The sequence below is a fragment of the Heteronotia binoei genome, chromosome 1, assembly GCF_032191835.1.
Source record: "Heteronotia binoei isolate CCM8104 ecotype False Entrance Well chromosome 1, APGP_CSIRO_Hbin_v1, whole genome shotgun sequence".
Classification (NCBI taxonomy): domain Eukaryota; kingdom Metazoa; phylum Chordata; class Lepidosauria; order Squamata; family Gekkonidae; genus Heteronotia; species Heteronotia binoei.
In genome coordinates this window covers 159,701,596-159,728,420 of record NC_083223.1, presented here as the reverse complement: position 1 = coordinate 159,728,420, position 26,825 = coordinate 159,701,596, and the positions used below count along the sequence as shown (strand labels likewise).

Genomic DNA, 26,825 nt, shown 5'->3' with positions numbered 1-26,825 from the left:
CCCCACTTACGGGGTTCTTCCTGGCCCCTAGTGTCATGGGTGCTGGGGACCCTGCAGAGGAAGTTGAGTCTGACGAGGAAACTGTGCCCCTGCCACCTGCACCAGTGCCCCTGCCTCCTGCTGGAGAAGATCCCAGCCCCCCTGCCTCGCCCTCTCGGGTGGCTCGTGTGCGTGACCGCCTCCGGCAGGACCTCAGGGATCGGAGGAGGGCGGCACGCTCACAAGCAAGACGCTCCCTGAGCCCTGAGTTCTGAGAGGATTCTGGCCCTCCTAAGAGCAAGGATGCTTGAGTTATGACAGGATCCTGGCTGCCTCCCTGAGCCAGCAATTAGCCCAAACGGGCAACAGCCAGCAGAGGGCTATATAGCTGTGGGCTTTGGGAGGAGGCTTTGTGGAAGCAACTAGTCATCTCCCTGACATCCTAGCATCCACTCCGGCTTGACTTTGGTTCCTGACTCCCTGACTTTGGCTTTTGACTTCTGGACTCCCTGACCTCGGCTTCTGGACCTCGGACCTGCGATACTTGTACACTGATTTGGATTTGGCGCCTCAGACCCTCCTGCTTACTGGCTACAGACCTCGGACTGCCTCTGGACTTTGCCTGACCCGGCCCCAGCCGTGACACCTACTGGCCCAGAAGGTGATGTGATGTCACCTGGAAGTGATGTCATCACATCATTGACATCATGTGGCAATGTCAATGTTGATGTCACATGGCAACACTCTAAGTTTTAGGCAAAACTTTAGTAAAATTGGCTACAAAAAACTAGAGTTTTACCCAAAAAACTCCACCAGAATTGAAGTTTGAGATTCAGCAAGAAATTTTCCTCAGTAGGAAAAAATGGTGGAAGAATGGCCTTTGACTGCTGATTCACATCCCAGTGTTTAGAACATAGATTTTTACTTATTATAGTTTCATCCTGCCCCTGTAAGGAATTAAGAACAGAATACATAGTATTATCTCTCCTCTGCTTTATCCTCTAGGCTCAGAACAACCAGTTAAAATAGGCTACAGTGAGAATGACTGGCCAAGAGTACCCAGTGAACTGTGCAGCTGAACAGGAATCTGAACCTGGGTCTCCCAGGTCCTAGTCTGACACTAACTACTACACTGTAGTAATGCCTGGTGCTAAAATCTTCTAAAAACTGCCATGTACCCTGACTGAGAACTGCCAACAATTTATACAGGAGTCCATCATGAATTCTGGTTGTTTTTCAACATTTCCAAATTTTGAACCTGATGCAGCAGAAGCCTTGTCCATGGATGAGAAGATGTGGATATAGTTAAGGGTGTTGGAAGTGTGACTCTTCTGTTACCAAGGTTGGGTGATGTAGGCAACCACTGAAGAGAAATGTAGTTCTGACCAACTGATCTGGAGAGGAAGGTGACTGCAAGATCCTTACTGATGTAAATAGTCCTTTCCTGAGAGGACTATGAAGTCTCTCCTGGGCTACTTCAACACCAAGGTGATTTTCTATGGTAGACTGCTTACTGATGCAACTCTGTGTGAAATTACCCTTGCAACAGAGATTCCAGACAGTCCAAGATAATCAGTTTTCCCTCCATTTTTAACAGTAATTTCCCTTTCACACCTGGTGGGCATTGAAGACCCTCTGGTGTGTTATTACATGACCCATGGGATTGTCTTTCCACCTTGTTTTAATTTTTTTAAGGCTCATGGGTAATGGAGTGCTACATAGAAATAATGGAGTATCTTTTTTTAAGCCAGGCTAAGCTGTGGATGATTATTTGCTGTTTATAAAAAAAAGTGAGCATAAGTAACACTGCGTAAGAATAGCACAATACCTTTAACAACTTTTTTTTTTAAGCTCTTCAGCTTTGCAGAGCCTCATACAATCCCCTCCCCTGTCTTAGGGTTGCCAGGTCCCTCTGCCTCGCCAGTGGGGAACTTTGGGGGATTTCACAACATGATGACATCGCACAAAAGTGACATCATCACATTTGGGACCAGTGCCCCGCACACCTGGACTCTGCTTAGAATTCAGGGACGGGAGGCCCTCTCCCTTCTTACACAGAGAAAGCCCTTGCTTATCATCACCATAAACCCTGCTGTGGTGGAGCAAGCGGGGAAGGGGAGAAAGTGTCAAATCAGGGAGGTGAGCCTGCCCCACCAATCTGGCTTCCTTCCCTGCATGACCCACTATGGTGGAGCAAGTGGGGAAGGGGAGAAAGCGCCAGATCAGGGAGGTGAACCTCCCTTCTGCAAGATTCAAAGGTCCCCCAGGCTGATCAGTGCAGGGACCTGAAGACTGGCAACTCTACCCTGTCTAAAAGACACAATTCTCTTCTGTTACACTAATTGTTGCCAGTGGATAGCCCCTTTGGTTTTCAAAAACTGAAAACAGTAATTAATGAGTAACTAATTAGCTCTTCATGGAAGTCCTGCAATTGCACTGTTTCTCATCTTGTTCAGGAAAATGAATTTTTAACAGGTTTAAAAGAAAGATCTGTTGTAGCGAGAATGGACTGTTTATGATCTGTATGCAAGCAGAGGACAATGTCATGTGGAAATATGAAAAAAAAAAAAATCAGGAGGCTAAAATGTGTGAAATCCTTGTTGCAGAAACAGCCCTGATTAACACTCCCTTTATGACTGGCCAAAAGGGTTAGGAAGGAGGGAAAGAGGGAAAGACACTTTACCAGGGTTCAGGAGCATTTAAGGAACTCTTAGCTTCATAAGAGCAAAGCTCAAGAATTGTAATTAAGAAGCTTCTCCCATTCAGAAGGGATATCATTTTCTTTTTTCATCCTTGCTTTCTTCCAAAGGAGGAATTAATCTGTATGCTGTCCTTTCCTGCTAATCCTCCTGTCTTGTTGACCAAAGACATGGTATTCAATGTTGATAAAATAAAATTCTTGTTTTTTCGAAGGGCTTACAGATGTATGTGTGACACATACATTTTATATATAAACAAGTGACAAAAGGGGAAGCAATCATGGGTGGAGATCTCACATCCCCATCCTCTCTGTCTCTCTTGCTTTTCCACTTTGCCTTCTCCTGGCAGTGCCTGTAGTCTCTTCCTTTCCTTCTTTCTATTCTTCCCAATCCCCTACCTTTTCTTTTTCTTCTTCAGGTAACCTCTTACTCCTTACCTACCTTACTCTCTTTAAGCTTTCCCTTATTATCTTTGTTTGTTCTTCCCCCTCTCCAGTTTTACCTTTCCTTCCTGCTATCTTTTACATTTTTAGTTTAATTCCTTCCCCATCCCCCTGGCTCTGGCATGAATGGAGGCTTGAAATTCTCAGCCTAACAACCACCAAAATAGCTCATAAGTTCTCATAATGTAGTCTTACGAGATCTCAGTGGCACATTTTTCTTGAAGAAGCAGATACTGATTCTATGATTGTTGGATATTTTTTTTAACTCACCATGGGATTTTAAAATATATTTGTCTGCAAACCTGAGGTTTCCTTCAGGCCTGTAGGAAAATGCTCCACCATTGTTCTCGTCCCCATAGTTTGAATTTTTGAACCGCATTCTGCAGCCCAGTTCAGAAATATGTGGATGGGTGGGAATATTCATTTTTTACCTGCTCACATGGTTGACAAGACGTGTTTGTAAAAGAAGATCTCTTCCAGGTAAAAGATTATCACATATCAAATGCTGATTAGACCGTACTGCTACTCCATGACACACACAGAGGGAACACAATACATCTAAAACCTAGGAAAGAAACAATCATAATTATGCAAAATATGCAAAAATGCGAAGTCTCGTGCCCTGTGATGCTGCTTAAAACATTAAGAAGGAAACCATACCATCTGTCCCATGCTAATTTAAACTCTTTCAATGAAATAAGGACATGCTACACATACACAGATTTTATTGTCTAAGTTCATATGTGGTTTGCATACCTTATGGTTTCGTCCATGTTTGTCCAAAAGACTTATAATTGATTTAATATGTCCTTCCTTAATAATATTTAGTGCTTCTGGGCTTTCCACCAACACACAGTGCAAAACTTCAAGAATTCCTGAAAACATATAAAAGGCAACTATTATTTATATGAAGTCATAATTATACAATATAGTACTTCAACACACAGGCACAATAATACTCCTTTGGTAACTATAAGTGGGGTTGATACAAGGAAGAGGGGATAAAACTCTACCACATTTTACTTACTTTGTCTTACTTTTGCGAATAATGAATTGTCGGGCCTTACTTGCTTGCATATGATTTATTTATACATGCTCTGAAGTTTTGCTTTATTTAATTTTATTCTAGCTTTTCTTCATTGCTTTATTTCTAACATTTAATTATTACAAATCTATATTGCCTGACTCTATCTCTTAATCGTTCTCTGCTTATCAATTTGGTCCTAATTCTTGGCTGTATAATTGACTGCATTCCATTTTTCTTGAAATTCTGAAATTGGTCCATTATGTAAAAAAGATGTTCATTTTTGCCATTATTGCATACTCAATTTATTTTTCCATTCCATCAGTTCTGGATATTTTTCCACCTTCCATTTAGTTACAAATGTCACCTTTGTCGCCTTTACCATATATTTAAATAGTTTATTGTATTATTTCAATATCACTTGGTAAAAAGTTGAATAACATGTTTTTAGAGTCCATTGCAAACTTTTTAAAATATCTTTTGTATATTTTTTCATGAATCTTTATCTGGGGGGTGGGGTGGGGTGGCTTTGCTCATCCGGGAGGTTTTCTTCTTCAAACCAATTGAATGTGTTGGCCTGGTGTGGGAGTCAGAGGTGAGTCTGGCGATCTGTCTGGTGTACCAATTGCCTAGTGCACCAGTGGATGGCCTTTTGAGACTGTTGGAGGTGGTGGCTGGGTGAGTCTTGTGAGTACCTGCAGCTATTGGTCTTGGGAGACTTCGATGTCCATGTGGATAAACCTGCCTCCGCTCAGGCTTCAGAACTAATGTCTTCCATGGCGGCATTGGGACTCAAACCAATTTTCTCGGGCTCCACACATCAGGCAGGCTACACATTGGATCTGATCTTTGGTATGGGGTTGATTGTAGACCTAGCCTCAAAGGAAGAGGTGCCATGGTCGGACCACTTGGTTTTGAAGTCCTGGCTGGACATTTCCACTCCTCCCTGTCTAGGCAACAAGCCAATTTTTGCTCGCCCACAGAAACTAATGGACCCTGTTGGATTCCAGAATGCTCTGCGGGATCCACAGCCCTCCTGCACCTCTTTAGATGAGCTGGTAGGGGACTGCAATTCCCATCTCACTGAAGCCATCAGAGACTGCACCCCAATGTCCTCTGTGCTCCCAGGCAAAATCATCTCCCTGGTATACAGAAGAACTCCGGGAGATGAAACAGGAGCTCCGATGACTAGAGTGAGTTTGGCGGTGTACTTGTGACAAGGCGGCTCAAACATCTCATAGAATGTTGGTGAAGTCCTATGAGGTGGCGGTGAAGGCTGTGAAGAGGGGGTTCTAAGCATCCATCGCATCTGCAGGCTCACGCCAAGCTCAGTGGTTCAAAATAATTTGGTCATTAACATCTCTCACAATTAGAGGTTCAAATAGAGGAAAGAATTTGACCATTAGTTCTGAGACATTTATGAGCTTTTTTGTGGATAAAGTCCTGTCACTCCATCACAACCTACCTGCCAGTTTTGATATAGTGAGTGAACTAGAGGCCCCTTGGCCGTCTTTCGGTTCAGTTTGTGATTCGTTCAACCTGCTCTCCTCTACCGATGTTGACAGGATCCTGAGCTGTTAGGCTTACAACTTGCTTACTTGACCCTTGTGGCTGGTCAAAGCTGGTGATGTGAGATCCGGGGCCCCATGAAAGAAATGATCAATCTGTCCTTAGAGACTGGGGTATTTCCAGAGGGCCTAAAGGAGGCAGTGGTTATACCGCTCGTAAAGAAGCCATCATCAGATCCTGTGGATCTGGCCAATTACCGCCCAGTATCAAACTTACTGCTTCTGGGGACGGTAACTGAGAGAACGGTAGCAGAGCAGCTCCAGGGCTTTCTGGAGGACACATCAGTGCTAGACTCGTTTCACTTGGGTTTCCGCCCTGGCCACGGGACTGAGACTGTCCTGGTTGATCTTCTAACAGATGACCTTCGAATGCAGCTGAATCAAATGGGTTGGCACTGCTGTTACTGTTAGATCTCACAGCAGCATTTGACACAGTTGACTATGATCTGTTGACTCACTGCCTTGCCAACGTGGGAATACGTGGGTTGGCCTTACAATGGCTCTCTTCTTTTTTCCACATACGGGAACAAAGGGTGGTCCAGAATGCAGCAGCATGAGTTCTGACAGGAACACCATGGACAGCACACATTCTACATGTGCTGCGTCAGCTACACTGGCTTCCGATTGAGTACCGAGTTAGATTCAAAGTTTTGGTTATGACCTTTAAGGCCTTGAGCAGTCTGGGACCGACATATCTATGGGACCACCTTCTCCACTATGTCCCTGGAAGAGCACTATGCTCTACTGGTCGAAATCTACTGGTGATTCCCCAGCCCTAAAGAGGTCTGGCTGTCCTCAACGAGGGCCAGGACTTTTTCAGTTCTGGCCACGACCTGATGGAGCTCTCTGCCGGAAGACACCTGGGCCCTGTGGGGTCTTTTACAATTCCACAGAGCCCGCAAAGCAGAGATGTTCCACCAGGCTTTTGTTTGAGGACAGAGACGGCTGCTGGGCTGGCACGCCCACCCTCCTTCCCTCTACTTAATGGGGGAACTGCTCCCAATGCCTGGAAAGCAGAATTACAGTACACTATAAAGTATGTTCATTGGGTTGCAACTGTTTTAAATTACTGGTTTTATTGATTTTATGTGTACCTTTTGTTGTACATCGCCTAGAGCCCGGCATTGTTCGGGATGAGGTGATTCATAAATTTAATAAATAATAATAATATCAAATATTGTCTTGCTTTCTTACATGTCCACCACATATGATAAGATGTTGCATATGATAAGAAGATGGTGACATCTCACAGAAGTCTGAGAGGAGCAGAACAGAGCAGAGCAGCTCTGATACCTGAGGCAGCTGGAGAAGTTGCTGAGAATTTCTGAGTTTTGAAAGACTTCATTCTGAGGTTTGTGGGGCTGCCTAAAATTCTGAGGTGTGATACCTGGGGAACTGCTGTTTGTTTGGTCTTTGTTTGCTCTTTGTTTGGTTGAGTAGGCTAAAGGAGAAAGAGATTGAGAGTGATTACTGCTGAGGAGTGCCTCTGCTCCACCCTCTTTGCATTTTAAGCTGCGCCTTGCCAAAGGCGTGAGCCTTTGGCGCGAGGCGAAGGGTGAGAGCTAAAGGGCTCTTGGCCTGTGGCTCTTCGCCTGGGGGCTCCCTAAGGACCATGAACCCAGATCCCGGATTCCTTGTTCTCCCAATAAGGTAAGTTGACCCTCCAGAAGGGGAGCCACTTAAACAAACAGGATTTAAAGAGGACTGTATATTTATATATATATATATATATATATATATATATATATATATATATATATATATATATATATATATATATAAAATAAAGATAGAATGCCAGCAGGGGGTTGGGGGCTTTCCAGTGTTTTGCACTGTGTCACATGTACGACTATCTGCCCAAAGGAAAGAAGTCTTGGGTGTGTGCTCGATGCAAGGAGCTCCTGGTCCTCAGGGAATTAGTTCGTACCCTTGAGGCCGAGGTGACTGCCCTGAAGAACCAGAGACGGTCAGTTAGGCACTTGGGGAAGACTCTCGGGGCATATTAGATGAGCCCCGCTCTGAACGTAGCAGCTCCGTTGCTGCCAGAGAGCGTGAGGGTCGAGAGTGAACAGGGCACTGTGCTGAGAATAAGGGGAATGCGCCCTCAGAAGGGACCTCTTCTTCGGTTGGTGAGCGGGAATCCTTTCACGCCAAGGAACCATCCCTGGGCAGGGGGAGAGAGGGGGTTTTGGTAGTTGGTGATTCGATCCTTGGGCAAGTAGACAGCTGGGTGGAGAAACCACGTACTAACCGTATAATGACTTACCCGCCTGGTGCGAAGGTAGTGGACATTACGCGTGTAGTAGATAGGCTGATAGACAGTGCTGGGGAGGAGCCTGTGGTCGTGGTGCATGTTGGCACCAACGAAGTAGGGAAATGCAGTCGTGAGGTCCTGGAGGAAAAAAATTAGGCTGCTAGGCGGGAGACTTAAGGCCAGGACCTCCAAGGTAGCCTTCTCAGAAGTGCTACCTGTTCCAGGTGCAGGGCAGGAGAGACAGGCACAAATTAGAAGTCTCAATGTGTGGATGAGACGATGGTGTAAGGAGGAAGGGTTTCAGTTTGTTAGGCACTGGGATGCTTTCTGGAACAAGTGGGAGCTGTACAAAAGAGACGGTCTCCACTTGTCCCCGGATGGCACCAGGCTGCTGGCGCTTAAAATCAAAAATGCGGCAGAGCAGTTTTTAAACTAAATCTTGGGGGAAAGCCGACAGGAGATGAAATGTCTCTAGTTCGGGAGGACTCGTCTCAAAGAGATAGAGGGTTGCCTGCTATTTTTCTACCAGGTAACGGACCAGAGTTGTCCACTGTGATGGTGACAAACAGTATGGACTGTCTGCCAGAGTCTCGAGGCGGCAGGAGGAAGGTGGCGGGCCTAGCTTGCCTGGGAAATTATAGATGTTTGTATGCAAATGCTAAAAGTGTTGGAAGTAAAATTGGTGAATTGGAATGTTTAGTGTTGGGAGAAAACATAGACATTGTGGGAATTTCAGAAACTTGGTGGAATGAGGAGAATCAGTGGGACACGGTAATTCTTGGATATAAGTTATATCGGAAGGATAGGGAGGGAAGGGTTGGAGGTGGGGTGGCTATGTATGTCAGAGAGGATATACGGTCCAGTAAGACTGAGGTCAGAGAATTAGATTCACTTTTAGAAATGCTTTGGGTTGAAATACAGGGCCCAAAAGGAAATTTAACTATGGGAGTTTGTTATCACCCACCAAATCAAAAGAGAGAGGACGATTATAACATGATGGAAGGCTTAATGATAGTGGCTAAACGTAAAAACTGTGTCATAATAGGTGATTTAAACTACCTGCAGATTGATTGGGTCAATATGTGTTCTGGTCGAGAGAAAGAGATTGAGTTTCTTGATGCTCTCAATGACTGTGCTATGGAGCAGATGGTCTCAGAACCTACCAGGGGTGGGGCGATCCTGGATTTGGTCCTAAGTAATGCCCAAGACTTGGTGAGAGATGTAAAAGTGATTGCACCGCTTGGGAGCAGTGACCATAATTTTATTGATTTCACCGTTTGTATAAATACGGAGTTGCCCAAAAAGACCACCACAACCACGTTTAACTTTAAAAGAGGTAAATTCTCTGTGATGAGGAGGCATGTGAGGAAACTGAAAGGAAAGGTAAATACGGTCAAAACCCTTGGGGAAGCTTGGAGACTATTTAAAACTATAATCCTAGAAGCTCAGATAAAATACATACCACAAGTTAGGAAAGGCACAAACAGGCATAAAAAGGCCTGCATGGTTAACAAACAAAGTAATGGAACCTGTAAAAGGTAAAAAGGACTCCTTTAAGCAGTGGAAAACCAGTCCAAGTGAGATTAGTAAAAGGGAACACAGGCTGTGGCAAATCAAATGCAAGACTGTGATAAGGCAGGCAAAAAGGGACTATGAGGAGCATATTGCAAAAAACATAAAGACCAACAATAAAAATTTCTTCAAATATATTAGAAGTAGGAAACCAGCCAGGGAGGCAGTGGGGCCCTTGGATGACCATGGGGTAAAAGGATTACTGAAGGAGGATAGGGAAATGGCTGAGAAGCTGAATGAATTTTTTGCCTCCGATTTCACTGTGGAAGATGAGAACTTTTTGCCCGCCCCAGAATCACTAATTTTGGACGGGGAGTTGAAAGACCTGAGTCAGATTGAGGTGACAAAAGAAGAGGTCCTACAACTGATAGACAAATTAAAAACTAATAAGTCACTGGGTCCGGATGGCATACATCCGAGAGTTCTGAAAGAACTCAAAGTTGAACTTGTGGATCTTCTAACAAAAATCTGTAATCTTTCATTGAAATCTGCCTCCGTTCCTGAGGACTGGAAGGTAGCAAATGTCACCCCCATCTTTAAAAAGGGTTCCAGAGGAGATCCGGGAAATTACAGGCCAGTCAGTCTGACTTCAATACCGGGAAAGTTGGTAGAAACTATTATCAAAGACAGAATGAGTAGGCACATTGATGAACACGGGTTATTGAGGAAGACTCAGCATGGGTTCTGTAAGGGAAGATCTTGCCTCACTAACCTGTTACATTTCTTTGAAGGGGTGAACAAACATGTGGACAAAGGAGACCCGATAGATGTTGTTTACCTTGACTTCCAGAAAGCTTTTGATAAAGTTCCTCATCAAAGGCTCCTTAGAAAGCTTGAGAGTCATGGAGTAAAAGGACAGGTCCTCTTGTGGATCAAAAACTGGCTGAGTAATAGGAAGCAAAGAGTGAGTATAAATGGGCAGTCTTCGCAGTGGAGGACGGTAAGCAGTGGGGTGCCGCAGGGCTCGGTACTGGGTCCCATGCTCTTTAACTTGTTCATAAATGATTTAGAGTTGGGAGTGAGCAGTGAAGTGGCCAAGTTTGCAGATGACACTAAATTGTTCAGGGTGGTGAGAACCAGAGAGGATTGTGAGGAACTCCAAAGGGATCTGTTGAGGCTGGGTGAGTGGGCGTCAATGTGGCAGATGCGGTTCAATATGGCCAAGTGCAAAGTAATGCACATTGGGGCCAAGAATCCCAGCTACAAATACAAGTTGATGGGGTGTGAACTGGCAGAGACTGACCAAGAGAGAGATCTTGGGGTCGTGGTAGATAACTCACTGAAAATGTCAAGACAGTGTGCATTTGCAATAAAAAAGGCCAACGCCATGCTGGGAATTATTAGGAAGGGAATTGAAAACAAATCAGCCAGTATCATATTGCCCCTGTATAAATCGATGGTGCGGTCTCATTTGGAGTACTGTGTGCAGTTCTGGTCGCCGCACCTCAAAAAGGATATTATAGCATTGGAGAAAGTCCAGAAGAGGGCAACTAGAATGATTAAAGGGCTGGAACACTTCCCTTTGAAGAAAGGTTGAAACGCTTGGGGCTCTTTACCTTGGAGAAACGTCAACTGCGGGGTGACATAATAGAGGTTTACAAGATAATGCATGGGATGGAGAAAGTAGAGAAAGAAGTACTTTTCTCCCTTTCTCACAATACAAGAACTCGTGGGCATTCGATGAAATTGCTGAGCAGACAGGTTAAAACGGATAAAAGGAAGTACTTATTCACCCAAAGGGTGATTAACATGTGGAATTCACAGCCACAAGCATAGCCACCTTCAAGAGGGGTTTAGATAAAAATATGGAGCAGAGGTCCATCAGTGGCTTTTAGCCACAGTGTGTGTGTGTGTGTGTGTGTGTGTATAAAATTTTATATATATAAAATTTTGCCACTTTGTGACACAGAGTGTTGGACTGGATGGGCCACTGGTCTGATCTAACATGGCTTCTCTTATGTTCTTACTTGAAGGGCTGTCATATAGAGGATGGTGTGAAATTGTTTTCTGTGGCCCCAGAAGGTAGGACCAGAAGCAGTGGGTTGAAATTAAATCAAAAGAGTTTCTGCCTCAACATTAGGAAGAACTTCCTGACTGTTAGAGCGATTCCTCAGTGGAACAGGCTTCCTCAGGAGGTGGTAGGTTCTCCTTCCTTGGATGTTTTTAAACAGAGGCTAGATGGCCATCTGACAGCAATGAAGATCCTGTGAATTTAGTGGGAAGTGTTTGTGAATTTCCTGCATTGTGCAGGGGGTTGGACTAGATGACCCTAGAGGTCTCTTCCAACTCTATGATTCTAACCCACAACCTCAAATCTTTGTCTGAAGAGAGACAATTTTATCCCTCTCTTTTAAAAATGAGGCTTGTTCAGCTCTTGCCATCTAGTGGCATTCCATGGGCTCTGACTGGCTGACAGACAACTGGAATTGCATTGGGCCAAAATCCCAACAATTGGTTCACAACCCAAGAGGGGAAGCAGGACTTTGGGGGATGACTCCTACAGGAGCATATGAAGGAGTAGCAGGAAGACACAAAAATCCCTTATGTGGAAATATGCTATTTTTGTGATTCATAACATTCAAGCCATAGTTTAATTCTGGTATGCTGACCAATCTTAAACTTAGTTTGCCAATTCAGATATCACACAAAACCAATATAATTTTTTTAAATAATTGTATGCTTTGAACTAAGCCACTGTGAACATTCAAATAATAAGAATATAAGAGAAGCCATGCTGGATCAGGCCAATGGTCCATCCAGTCCAACACTCTGTGTCACACAGTGGCCAAAAAACCCAGGTGCCATCAGGAGGTCCACCAGTGGGGCCAGAACTACTAGAAGCCTTCCCACTGTACCCCCCCAAGCACCAATAATACAGAGCATCACTGCCCCAGACAGGGTATAGACAGACATCTATACCCTGTGGCTAAAAGCCACTGATGAACCTCTGCTCCATATGTTTATCCAATCCCCTCTTGAAATGGCCTATGCTTGTAGCTGCCGCCACCTCCTGTGGCAGTGAATTCCATGTGTTAATCACCCTTTGGGTGAAGAAGTACTTCCTTTTATCTGTTCTAACTCGACTGCTCAGCAATTTCATTGAATGTCCATGCATTCTCATATTATGAGAAAGGGAGAAAAGTACTTCTTTCTCTACCTTCTCTATCCCATGCATAATTTTGTAAACCTTTATCATGTCACCCCACCCCAGATGGACAGGCCACAGCTGAGATCCCAGACAAAATGTGATCCACTAGAGAAGGAAATGGCAACCCACTCCAGTATCCTTGCCAAGAAAACCTCATGGATAGTAACAAAAGAATTGTACACAGTACTCCAAATGAGGCTGCACCATCAGTTTATACAGGGGCATTATGATACTGGCTGATTTGTTTTCAATTCCCTTCCTAATAATTCCCAGCATGGCATTGGCCTTTTTTTATTGCAGTTGCACAGTGTCTCAACATTTTCAGTGAGTTATCTACCACGACTCCAATATCTCTCTCTTGGTCAGTCTCCGCCATCAACTTGTATTTATAGTTAGGATTTTTGTCCCCAATGTGCATTAACTTTGCACTTGGCCATGCTGAACCTCATTTGCCACGTTGACATCCACTCACCCAGCCTCAACAGATCCCTTTGGAGTGCCTCACAATCCTCTCTGGTTCTCACCACCCTAAACAATTTAGTGTCATCCGCAAACTTAGCCACTTCACTGCTTACTTCCAACTCCAAATCATTAATGAACAAGTTAAAAAGCATCGGAACCAGTACTGAGCCCTGCGGTACCCACTGCTTACCACCCTCCACTCCGAAAATTGCACATTTATACTCACTCTCTGTTTCCTATTAATTAGCCAGTTTTTGATCCACAAGAGGACTTGTCCTTTTTTACCCCATGACTCTTGAACTTACTAAGGAGTCTTTGATGAGGAACTTTATCAAAAGCTTTCTGGAAGTCAAGGTAAACTACATCCATTGGGTCCCCCTTGTCCACATAATACTCTACTCTTCAGCTTTCTAGTTTATATACAAGAATATGACTGAAACAAAAGCTGCTACTTGAACCAACAGCAGCACATACTCAAAAGTTTCTCATTCTGTGCACACAAGACATTCTGTAACAACGGGAAACTCTTGAATACACTGATACACAGTATATATCCAGTCATTCATAATGCATTATCAGAATTATCAGCACACAAAAGTCAATGGGCTTAGAAATATGTAACTCTGTACTGTGTCTCTGCTGAAATCACTCAAATGCATTGAAACTATGCATCACGAGAGGGTATTTATTGCTTTTTAAAGCATATTTTCTGTTAAAAATGTATGTTTTTAAGCCAACAAGTTGAGTTATTTTACAGAAAAACATGACAACCCACAAGTCTGAAGTTCAAAAAACGTTGTATCGTATCAGAAATATATGCCTATTCTGTGACTGGGTTCAGATATGAAGCAAAACTATGGCTGATTTTAACTGTTAATATATGAAATCAGGATTCCAGTCTGTGTTGTACTGATGGTGGCCACTAGAGAAAAGCCAGGATCAAACCACATTCATTCATCATACAAAAATGTAATCAAGGTTAGAAGTGTTTAATAAACCTTCAAAACATGGCCTAGGATCCAGAGACGCACATAAGAATGGCTCAGTGGTAGAGCATCTGCTTAGCATGCAGAAGGTCCCAGGTACAATCCCTGGTACCTCCAGTCACTTGGTTTGGCCCTCGGGGATTGCTGGGCCAAACCGAGCCATGTGGCAGCCTCCCTATGGCCTGGCTGGCCAGTGAGGATCATGGGGCCCAACCGCGCTGTGCAGCAGCCTCCCCAGGGCCCGGCAAGGATCATAGGGCCCAGATGTATTGTGCAGTAGCCTCCCTAGGGCCTGGCTGGTTGGCCAGAATTGCTGCAGGGCCTGGAAAAGTTACTGTCACAGTTCAGGTAAGTTTCTCCCTCCTTTCTTTATTTCCCTTTCTTTCCATTTCTTCCCCCCATTTAAGAACATAATAAGAACATAAGAGAAGCCATGTTGGATCAGGCCAATGGCCCATCCAATCCAATACTATACACACACACACAAACACTGTGGCTAATAGCCACTGATGGACCTCTGCTCCATATTTTTATCTACCCCCCTCTTGAAGCTGGCTATGCTTGTAGCTGTTACCACCTCCTGTGGTAGTGAATTCCCTTTGGGTGAAGAAGTACCTCCTTTTATTCATTCTAACCCGACTGCTCAGCAATTTCATTGAATGCCCACGAGTTCTTGTATTGTGAGAAAGGGAGAAAAGTACTTCTTTCTCTACCTTCTCCATCCCATGCATAATCTTGTAATTATTTATTTTGCTTCCCTTTATTCCCATTTCTTGATTTTCCTTTCTTTCTATTTCTTCCCATTTCTTTATTTCCCTTTCTTCTCCCCTTTATTTCCCTTTATTTCCATTTCTTCCCCATTTGTTTACCTTTATTACTCTTTCTTCCCTCCATTTGATTTCCCTTTCTTTCTTTCTTTCTTTCTTTCTTTCTTCCTTCCTTCCATTTCTTTATTTCCCTTTATTTCCATTTCTAACCCCTTTCTCCCTTCCTTCCTTTTCTCTCTCTCTCTCTCTCTGTGAAGCCTGTGTGGTGGGCATTGTGAAGGACTGCTGCTAGGGTATGTGGGTGCCTTTAAAGGTCTGCTGGGAGCAGCTGCAGTTTCTGCATGAAGGGAGGGAGGGGTGGCAGGGGTGGGAGCCAGCTACCACCAGTTCAATTTGCACTTGATTGTTCCAGATGGTGTGACTTAATATGCTAATATTAGGGGATGTGGTCTAATATGCTACTGAGTTCCTGCTGGGCTTTTTCTACAAAAAAGCCCTGGACCTATGTATTTGCCTAGGGCGGCGGGCCATGTGTGTATGTGTGTGTCAGATTTGGCTCTCCCCACATGACTTCAAATAGAAAAACAATTATTTGCATTAATTTTGCTGGTCCAAACCATTCTGTTGGTGGAGCACTGTTTTTTAATTGATAATTTTGTATGGCCCGCAAGTGATGTTATAAATATCCATATGACCTTGGCAGAAAAAAGGTTCTAATTCTCAATATAAGGCAGGTTCATGTTCAAACAAATTTAGCACAGTTCTACTTGCACTTTCCTCCCTGTTATATACTTATGGGAAATATGCAAGCAGCTGCTGTGATCTTTTTCTTGCATTTCCACTTGCTCAAGAACTTTAGCACAAATGGATAATTATAGTGTACTGGGTTCGAAGCATGAGGATGCTCAGGAGATAATGAATTCAGCTCTTTATTCAGTGATTCAGCATAGCAAGGTAGAAACTGGACTGACTTGCAGGGCCAAAGACCCTGCTTATATGCATGCAAATAACCCCATTGGGAGCTGATCGGAGTTGTACGCAAAAAACATCTGGAAAGGTACCGTTGGCCACCCCTGCTCTATACAGGTGAAGACAGTCCAGTTGGGTCATCAGGCAGTGGCCCATGAGGAGCTCTGCTGGGCTGCGACCCGTGGTTGCGCTTAGGGTCACACAGAAATGCGGCTAGGCGATGGTCCCAGTCCCCGTGAATTGGTCACCAGAGAGACTCTTTAGTGGTGCGCATCATCCGTTCCGCTTGTCCATTGGTAGCCCAATGGAACTGAGCAGACGTGCCTGATGAGGTAACGACCCAGAAACTCTTTAAACTCTTTCGATGTGAAGTCCGTTCTGTTGTTGGGGATTACTGTCAGATTTGGTGTAATATACCAAAGGCCCTGCTTATATGCATGCAAATAACCCCACCCAAAAACCCATCACACGCAACTATAGGTTCATAGCTGGTCTAACAATTGCCCTCCTTCCAGAATCCAGGTGGCTATTGTTATGAAGCCTCAAGCTCAGCCAAGTCCCTACTCGACCCTAAGGCCAAGTTCCAGTCTCAATACATAACAATAATTGTTCCAAACAAAGTTAATTAAACTACATGATTGCATTACATCCAATCTGAGCCAAAGTTCATTATTGTCATCAGCAGGGGTTGTTTTGTAGAAAAATAGGTGATGGAGCTCATCCAGGGATTGTTATGCAGTTGCACCTACTATTCAATGGACAAAGTGGGAAGGAGGAAGTGGAACTCTCAGAAAAGTTCAGGAGCTGCACTCCTATAAGCTCCCACTGAATCTTAGGCCTGGTCATCAGGGGTTGTTTTGTAGAAAAATAGGTGGTGGAGCTCATCCAGGGACTGTTATGAAGCTGCACTTACTATTCAATGAGCAAGGCGGGAAGGAGGAGGGGGAACTCTCAGAAAGGTTCACGAGCTGTGCTCCTGTGAGCTCCTCCTGAATTCGAGGCCTGGTTGTCATTTATGCACCTCCTGTTTCTGAGGGTCTTGTTCATTAAAGTGTGTTTAAAAAAAAAAAAAAAACAGAAATATTTCAGAGTACAACTGTTTTTTGTCAAAAACTGAGGCTGACTCAACCAACATAAACCATTTACACTATAAAAACCATGAATGAGGAAGAATTTTAATGTCCCTTTCATATTTTGTGTGCTGTTGCCAACATCTTAGTGGAAAGGTAAGTGTTGACAAACAAATGTGTTATAGATAAAACCAGTATTTCCATTTCCAGCTCATAATTGACAAGCCATTGTGAATAAATTCTACCAAATTTTCAGGTTACATCATTAAGGAATAAATGTTGACATACCAGAAGATGCTTCTAGTCTCTCCAGTCTGCTGATCAACCAATCCAAAGATCCAGAAAACTGGGCACAGTTTTTACGATTCCCCCTAATCAAAGCCGCTAGAAAAGAACAAAGACTGATTAGTTCTAATCCTGATTTACCTCCCAGACATGCATTGTAGATCCCTTGGCTGTAATGAATATAATCCATTACCTCTGTCATATCACAAAAGAGTGGCATGATGTTAGATTTTGCTACTGACAAGTTGTGCTGACATAAAATGACAAATTACAGAACAAATGATCACATAACCTTTTTTTACCCCTATACTCCACCACAGGGTACACATATAATGCTTTTTTGACTATAGCATCAAGGCATCATATTAAAAATGGCATGTAAAGAGATTTCTTGTTTGTCCCATGTTTACAGCTTTCTTCCTCTACAGGCCAATCATTTCAGGGTTTCATGCCAACTGAAACTAAATGTGTCTAAATTCTATGGAAATCAAAGGGGCTTAAGTAAGTTGTTATTGATTTATTTAATTGGTTCTATGGGACTTACTAGTAAGTAAGTAAGTAAGTAAGTTTTATTCTTATATCCCGCCCTCCCCCGCCAAAGGTGGGCTCAGGGCGGCTCACAGACATGGCATGCCATGATTTAGATAAAATACAAGATAAACAATGATTTAAAATACAGTTCAACTACATAAATTAATTAAAATAGATAAAACAGGTGCTATAACTACTATCAATCACAATTATACATACTGTCATACAATCATTACTGTCAGTCACAGTTGTGCATAAGATGGTTAGGGCTACAAAACAATTTAGTCAATTTGGTCAGGTCCTGACTTAAATGCGAGATGAAAGAGAAAGGTTTTGCAAGCCCTGCAGAACTGATTCAAGTCCCGCAGGGCTCGCACCATCTCTGGAAGTTGGTTTCACCATCGAGGGGACATTGCTGAAAAGGCTTCCTCCCTGGTTGTCTTCAGTCTAGCCTCTCTTGGCCCAGGGATTTGTAAGAGGTTTTGGGAGCTAGATCTCAGTGCTCTCCGGGGAACATATGGGGAGAGGCGGTCCCTAAGGTAGGCAGGTCCTCGGCCATATAGGGCTTTAAAGGTAATAACCAGCACCTTATAGCGAACATGGTAAACGACCGGCAGCCAATACAGATCCCACAGCCCAGGCCATACATGTTCCCATCGAGGTAGTCCCATCAACAGCCTGGCCGCCGCATTCTGCACTACCTGAAGTTTCTGTGTTCGACACAAGGGCAGCCCCATGTAGAGGGCATTGCAGTAGTCTAGTCTTGAGGTGACCGTTGCGTGGATCATGGTTGCTAGGTCGTCGCGTTCCAAGAAGGGAGCCAACTGCCTCGCCCTCTTGAGAGGAAAGAAGGCAGATCTAGCAGTGGCGGCTATCTGGGCCTCCATTGATAGTGAGGATTCCAGTAGCACTCCCAAGCTCTTGACCCTGCGCACTGGTATCAGTGGCGCACCTTCAAAAGCCGGCAGAATGATCTCTCCTCCCGGTCCGCCCCGGCCCACGCAAAGGACCTCAGTCTTCATTGGATTCAACTTCAGCCCACTCAGCCTGAGCCAACCAGCCACGGCTTGTAACGCCCGGTACTAAATTTCGTTGAATTAGGGTTAATGTTTTCCATCTATAAAATCTTTCCCCTTCCTGTTACATGTACAAAGCTTGAGCCTGGCTACTAAATCCATCAAAGATGGAGGCCTTTGGCCCTCAGCCTCCAGTGGCTAGCAGCCTGTGCCTTCAGATGAGCCAGACAATTAATCCAGAACTGACTCAAAATGTAGTTTGTTGTTGATTGCTATTGCATTTATATTATATGCTTTACTGTTGTAAGCTGCTTTGCATCTTTTTTAAAAGTTTTTAAAATTTATTTATTTATATTTATATCATATTATTTTATTTTATTAGGCTTCTAGCCCTCCCTTCCTTGTAAGCAGGCTCAGGTGGGTAACAGCAAAACACAGATATCCAACTCATAAAACTTCACAACCAAACATTAAGCAACAGTAAAATAACCTCAGTAAATAACAATCTCATCAGTAACATCACTAAATAAACAATAATAGCAGTTGATGGCAATCTGTTCCATAAAATGTGTGCAGATGGGTGGTAATTGTTGCTGATGGGGAAGACAAAAGACAGAATAGATTGTATATCACAAGCAATGCAAATCTGGCTGAACATCTCCATTTTATAGGCCCTGCAGAACTGCATTCTCAGCAAGGAGAGTGTTCCACCAGGTCAGTGTCAGAGCTGAGAAAGCTCTGGCTCTGTTTGAGGCAAAGCAGACATCTTTGCGACCAGGGACAGCCAACAGAGCTTGGTCCATCAAGTGCAGTGCTCTTCTGCAGACATACTGGAAGAGACGGTCCTTAAAGTATGTTGGTCTTAGGCCATATAGGAATTTAAGGGTCAGAACCAAAACCTTGAACTTGACCTGGAATTCAACTGGAAGCCAGTGCAGCTGGTAGAGCAATGAATGTTCTCAGTGGTGTTCCTATCAGAACATATACCACTGCATTCTGGACCAGCTGAATTTTCTGGATCAAACTCAAGGGCAGCCCTGCATATAATGAGTTGAAGTGGTCTAGCCTGGAGGTGACCATTGTGTGGGTCACTATGGCTAGGTCAAGGGCAGAGAGAGAGGGAGCCAGTTGCCTGATCTGACAAAGATAGAGAAATGCTGATCTGGCAACATTTGTGACTTGGGCCTCCATAGATAATTAGACTCTTCACTCTTAGCACTGGTATTAATAGTGCCCCATCAAGAACTGGGAGTTGGATCCCCACTCTCACCTCGCCCCCAGCCCAGGCACAGGACCTCCATCTTTGATGGATTGAATTTCAGCCAACTCTGTTTTAATCACCCAGCCACAGCCTCTAAAACCCTGGCCAAACTGTCTGGGGCAGAGTCCGGTTGGCCATCCATTAACAGATATAGCTGTTAATGTCAGCATATTGATGGCAGCCCAGCTCAAAGCTCCAGACCAACTGGGCAAGGGGGAACATATAAATGTTAAATAACATGGGGGAAAGAACTGCCCCTTGTGGGATGCCACATAACAAGGAGTAACATAGTGAGACTCTTTCCCTGAGTGCCATCCTCTGTCCCCAACCATGGAGAAAAGAGACAAGTCACTGTAGGGCTGTCCCACATATTTCCACATCAGGGAGGTGGTGGGTCATAAGATCATAATTGACCATTTTGAACACTGATGTCAAATCAAGTAATAGCAGGGCTGATCTGCCTCTATCCAGGTTTCTCCAGAGATCATCTGTAAGGACAAAAGCTGGACTAGAATGGATCCAGGACTGAAGAGTCATCCAGGAAAATCTGGAGCTATATATTACATTTTTACATTATTTATTTACATTACATACATTCAGGGGTGGAATTCTAGCAGGAGTTCCTTTTCATATTAGGACACAACCCCCTGATGTAGCCAATCCTCCAAGAGTTTACAAGGCTCTTTTGTAAACTCTTGGGAGGATTGGCTACATCAGAGGTGTGTGGCCTAATATGCAAAGGAGCTCCTGCTAGAATTCCACCCCTGAATACATTACATTTTACATTATTATAATATACGTTATTTATGTTTTATATTATGTTTTATATTATTATTTATAGTCTATCTTTCTCACAAGGACTCAAGGTGGCTATATAGTGTCAGTCAATGCAATCAATAGGATGAGATATCTAATAATCCAATAGAACTGGGATTGCAGAAATATGAAACACAAATCTGAACAAAGCCTAAATTTTTGACTTGGTGGTAGATTCTACAAACAGATGGGATTTTGTAGCTTCCCCACTGATATTACAGCTGTAGATAAAGCATTTCAGCAATAGAGCTTACACACACATAAATCTAATGGTAATTCAGGAGCACCTACAGTTTATAAAGACTACATTTTTAAAAGACACAGTTAAGATGGTATTCAATGTTTAAAGGTAACAGCACATCTTCTGAAGCCATCAACAAGCCACCTTTAAGCAGGGCTTTTTTTGTAGAAAAAGCCCAGCAGGAACTCATTAGTATGCAGGGCCACACCTCTGACATCATTGTCATTTGCATACTAGGCCACACCTCTGACATCACCAAAAGAGCTATTATATCTTTTTTGAGATGTGGTAACCAGAATTGTACTGTATACTGTGTACAATTCTGGTCACCACACCACAAAAAAGATATTCTAGCATTGAAAAAAGTCCAGAAATATATATATATATATATTTATATATATATATATAGAGAGAGAGAGAGAGAGAGAGAGAGAGAGAGAGAGAGAGAGAGAGAGAGAGAGAGAGAGAGAGAGAGAGAGAGAGAGAGAGAGAGAGAGAGAGAGAGAGAGAGAGAGAGAGAGAGATAGATAGCCATCCCAGAAAAAAAAATCAAATCCAACACACTACTTGATCACAAAAGCCAGCAATGATGTAGTGCAGAGTGGCCAAACTGTGGCTCAGGAGCCACATGTGGCTTTTTTCACACATATTCTGTAATTCTTGAAGTATCACCCCAGTGGCTGGCTTAGAGAAGGCATTTCTCTCTTTAAATCACTTCTCCAAGCCAAGCCAGCTGGCAACTTGGAGAATGCGCTTCAAGTTAAAGTTGCTTTTTTCCACCTCTCTCTCCCTCCTCCGTTTTCCGTCCTTCCCTCCCTCAAACATCTGATATTCATGTCTTGTGGCTCTCAAACATTTGACATTTATTTATGTGGCTCTTCTGTTTAGCAAGTTTGGCCACCCCTGATCTATACATATCTTGGAGGGCAAATAGAGGAGGATCATAGGGAAGTCCCCTGTGAGTAATGCCTCTAGCTTGTTTTATACTCTTCTGAACCTGTGCCTGTCATTTCCCCAGAAAACACTTTCCTGGAGGTGCCTTCTCAGGGGGGATGTAACTTAGACCTCCTAAGTCCATTCCTCATCAAACTTGGAAGGCAGGTATAGGAGAGTCAGCCAGAGATCCCCTGCTAGAGATGTCTTGGTATACATATCTAACATGGGAACAGCCTGTAAATCAGTTCTCCTTAAACTAAATGCACTGAATATGTTCCCACCCACATACCTTCTTTACTGTGCTGCTGAGGCAGCAGGGAAAAAAGGGGCTCTCTCTTTTTCCCACCTTCTTCTGGTACCTAGAACTAGTGATGCTCACAATCCTCCTGTGTTGAATTTCTTCCCATATATCCAATTTCCATAGAGAGGAAATAATGACTACAGTGGAATCCAGAGTTCATTTAGAGTTGCATCTCAGAAATAAAAGAACAACAAAATCCCTTCCAGGTTAACCTATACATTTTAAATCTATATATATACTAAAGAAGAGCATAATTCTATTCATATGCATTTTTTTAAAATATGAAGCCTAAGGTGTTAATTTTCATTTTTATTGTTGTTGCAGATACTTCTAATGTGCCCAACATCAATGTAATTTTTTTAAAAAAATCAGTACACAAAGGGGTTAATTTCATTAGGATTATGCAGCTAAAAATAGTATTTGTTGGATTTGGATTATGGGAAGGACCTAAATACTGGCATTCTGGTCCTCTGGTACTGTTTTGGAATTTGGTTTGGGCTTTCTTGGAGGAAGGGGGATTATAGAATTAATCAGTTCTATTATTCCCTATGGGAACTTTGGGTGGGGCTAAGATTGCTGTTTTTCAACCAAATAACACTAACATTGCAGGAAACCTAGTGCTGCCTATCCACCAAAGACTCTCCAAGTTTCAAAGAAACTAGACCACAGGGTCCAATTTTATGGGCCTCTGATCAAGGTGCCCCCAGCCATCCTGTCTCCATTGTTTCCCATATGGAAAAATGCTAAAAGAAGTCAATAACCAAACATACAGGAGCATCCATCTAACAAAAGAATCCCAGCAGGGATTTTGAGCCAATGTCACGCCAACCACAACCAATGTCAAACTAGAGAATCCAAGCAAAACCTATGGTCAATGTGACAAACCTAACAGAACCAACAGCCCTTCATCATTGGCAGACCTCTTCCCTCCCAGCTCCATAAAAATAAGCACTACAGCAATACAGTATGCATGACCTTCATTTCATTCATTCATTCATTCATTCATTCATTCATTCATTCGATTTATATCCCGCCCTCAACACCGAGGCAGGCTCAGGGCGGCTTACAACATAAAATTCAAACAATAAGGTTAATAAATATTAAAATACATTGAATAATTTACAGCAGTTAAAACAATAAAACAAAAAAACAATCTAGCAGTGTGGTGCTATTCTACAACCTTCCTTCACAATTTTTAGGTACCAGTCAGTTATATGCCAACCGGAAGTTGTTTTTGTGACATTTGCTTGTCCTTGCTTGCTTTTAAGCTGAAAACAGTTTTATTTATTTATTTAACAGTTTTATTTGCTTGTGCTTGCTTTTAAATTCAGATACTTGCCTATTTTTGTTCTAGTGATATTTGTGTGGGGATATTTATGAGACTTGCAAGAACAACATTTTTGGCACAATATTCATTTATTTTCTGAACAAAACTGCTCCCCTTAACATCTGATTCTACTGCCTCCTGCCTCCTCCTTCCTCCGTCTCAGAAGTCTTAAAATGCCAGCCTCAAAAATTTGTTTAGATATTCTGAATGTTTCTGGAGACTTTTGGAAATTGATATCCAGTTTCCTGAGAATCCCAAATATCACTAAGATACCCAAATATATCTAAAAGATACCAGGATGGATGGATGATAGATAGATAGATAGATAGATAGATAGATAGATAGATAGATAGATAGATAGATAGATAGATAGAGAGAGAGAGAGAGAGAGAGAGATAGATAGATAGATAGATAGATGATAGATAGATAGATAGATAGAGAGAGAGAGAGAGAGAGAGAGAGAGAGAGATGGATAGATAGATAGATAGAGAGAGAGAGAGAGAGAGAGAGAGAGAGAGAGAGATAGATAGATAGATAGATAGATAGATAGATAGATAGATAGATAGATAGATAGATAGATAGATAGATAGAGCTATATATATATTCCAGATATATATTCAGACCAGAAATGTCCAAATGCACATCCTTAAATGCTGTTTCTTTTCTTTTTGTGTGTGTTGTATAAAGTCAACTGCACTCTGACAACATAACAACAAAATACTTTGAAAATAATTTTTCAGCACATAAGCAGTTAATTTTGAAGGAGTTTTCCACTGAAGTTCACAATATCACACTCTTCTGCAACATAAAGATTAGAAGTTATGAAGTTTACTTTTTCAGATGTTCTTTGTTGTGACTCTGTAGAAAGGCAATAAATAAAACTGTTTCAGCAGAAACCAATTATTTGTCAACATAATTTATTAATCTCAAAGGAATAAATGTCATTATCATAAATTAACAGCTTTCCAAAATTCTTCTTTCTTGCCAGAAGAAAAGTAATGAGACATAAGATGTAACAAAATTATAGAACTCAGGGGATGCATCTATCAGTACAATAATATCCCATATACCAGGATGCTCTGGGATGTGGAGATTTCCTAAGATGCTTGATGTTCTTAGTCAAGTTATAGCACACTCCAAGACACCCATGTGGAAATGGAAAGAAATCTGTTGCACTGCTGCTACTGCAGCATTTAGAAAAAAAGATTTTGAGGTTTCTGAGAACACATTCAGAGAACTGTTGCACTTCCACTGACATCATTAAGAATGCTATTGGGTTTCTGAACTTTGGAATTTGTCTTAGCTGTTTTTCCATTTTGGGGCAGGGGAGAATAGCTTAGTTTAGGGAGAACCATCCCAAGAGTCTACTATAAATATTTAATTGGAAGCACTATGCCAGCAATTTGCATTTCTGAAATCCCTTTTCCTTTTAATGTTGAAACTTACCCGTGGGACATCAATATGATTTCAAGTTGATACCAAAGGTGAATGTTAATTAATCAGGGGAGGTAAATCATTACATTTTCTGGCTTGATTCCAGTTTGGGCTCAAGTGTAATAGAGTTTGGCCTATTATGCATGCACAGCTTACTTTTAATTTTCACTGAAGTAGGACTTTACTAGAATGCTATGCCTGTACTCTGCACCTTCCCACACCCTTCCAGTTTTTCTATTGGGAATCTTGGAATATATATTCTGCATACCAATGTGAAATCCAGATAGTGTTACAGCACTAAATTTCCTTTTTGTGTGTGAGGCATGGTAGTCTCTCCTTACGGTTCCAAATGGCCCTGAGGGATCCCTGGCCCACTGGCAATTCTGGCAATTCCCTCGATGACCTGGTGGAAATCTGGCAGGGCCAGCTATCCAGGGCTATCGACGAAATTGCACCCCGGCGTCCTTTGCGCCCTCGTATGAAGCTGGCTCCATGGTATACCTTGGAGATGCGCCAGCTGAAACAAGGGCTCAGACGACTAGAGAGGCAGTGGAGGCATACTCGGGACGAAGCGACGAGAACATCCTATAGAACGTTTATGAAGTCTTATGAGATGGCAGTCAAGGCTGCAAAGAAAGATTACTTTGCAACCAAGATTGCATCTGCAAATTCGCGCCCAGCACAATTATTTAGAATAATTGGGGATCTTATAACATTGCCACAAGGCAAACCAAACGTTAGAGAATTAGAAATTGGCTGTGAGGCATTTGCGAAATACTTTGCAGATAAAATCTCGTTACTCCGCCAAGACCTGCCTACCACATTGGATACAGTGAGTGAAATTGAGGCTCCGTGCCTGTCTTCGGGTTCAGTGCTGGATCACTTCGACCCACTCAGCCTGGAGGAAGTCGACAGAATTCTCTCCGCTGCTCGCCCGACAACATGTGATCTGGACCCTTGCCCCTCTTGGCTGATTAAATCTTGCCAGAGGGAGCTTAGATGTCCTTTACGGGACATCATAAATAGATCCCTCTTAGAGGGGCATTTTCCAACACCTCTGAAAGAGGCCTTGGTCCGCCCTCTCTTGAAAAAAGCTACAGCAGACCCGGCCGAATTGGCGAACTATCGTCCGGTGTCTAATTTACCGTTTTTAGGTAAAATTATTGAGAGGGCTGTGGCGCTGCAGCTACAGAGATTTCTGGATGACGCTTCCGTCCTAGACCCTTGCCAGTCTGGCTTCCGGCCGGGCCATGGGACGGAGACGGTGTTGGTCGCCTTGATGGATGACCTCCAGCGGCAACTGGATTGAGGCGGCGTTGCAGTGCTGATGCTGTTAGACCTGTTGGCGGCATTTGACACAGTCGACCATCAGCTACTGACGCGCCGCCTCGCCGACATTGGGGTTGGGGGGTCGACCTTACAATGGCTTTCCTCCTTTCTCCTGGGTCGGGGACAGAGGGTGGCCATCGGGGGTGAACGGTCCCAGAGACTGGACTGTGGGGTGCCTCAGGGAGCAGTTCTCTCCCCGATGTTGTTCAACATCTATATGCGCCCCCTTGCCCAGATTGCCCAGCGGTTTGGGCTGGGTTGCCATCAATATGCAGATGACACCCAGCTCTATCTGTTAATGGACGGCCGCCCCGACTCCGCCCCAGGGAACCTCGACCGGGCTTTACAGGCTGTTGCAACGTGGCTTAGACTGAGTGGGCTGAAGTTGAACCCAGCGAAGACAGAGG

The 26,825-nt window shown here is 43.3% G+C and overlaps 1 protein-coding gene across 4 annotated transcripts in view; it reads right to left on the bottom strand.

Annotated features, from left to right (window-relative positions):
• The window catches only part of RYR2 (ryanodine receptor 2), a 757,628-nt gene that overhangs the window by 411,975 nt on the left and 318,828 nt on the right, over positions 1-26,825 (bottom strand). For all 4 annotated transcript variants that reach the window (XM_060243352.1, XM_060243324.1, XM_060243334.1 and 1 more), the window contains 3 exons: positions 17,230-17,325; positions 3,878-3,996; positions 3,553-3,686 (listed from right to left, as the gene is read on the bottom strand). In XM_060243352.1, the coding sequence (XP_060099335.1) occupies positions 3,553-3,686; positions 3,878-3,996; positions 17,230-17,325 (349 nt within the window). The remainder of the gene's footprint in view (positions 1-3,552; positions 3,687-3,877; positions 3,997-17,229; positions 17,326-26,825) is intronic.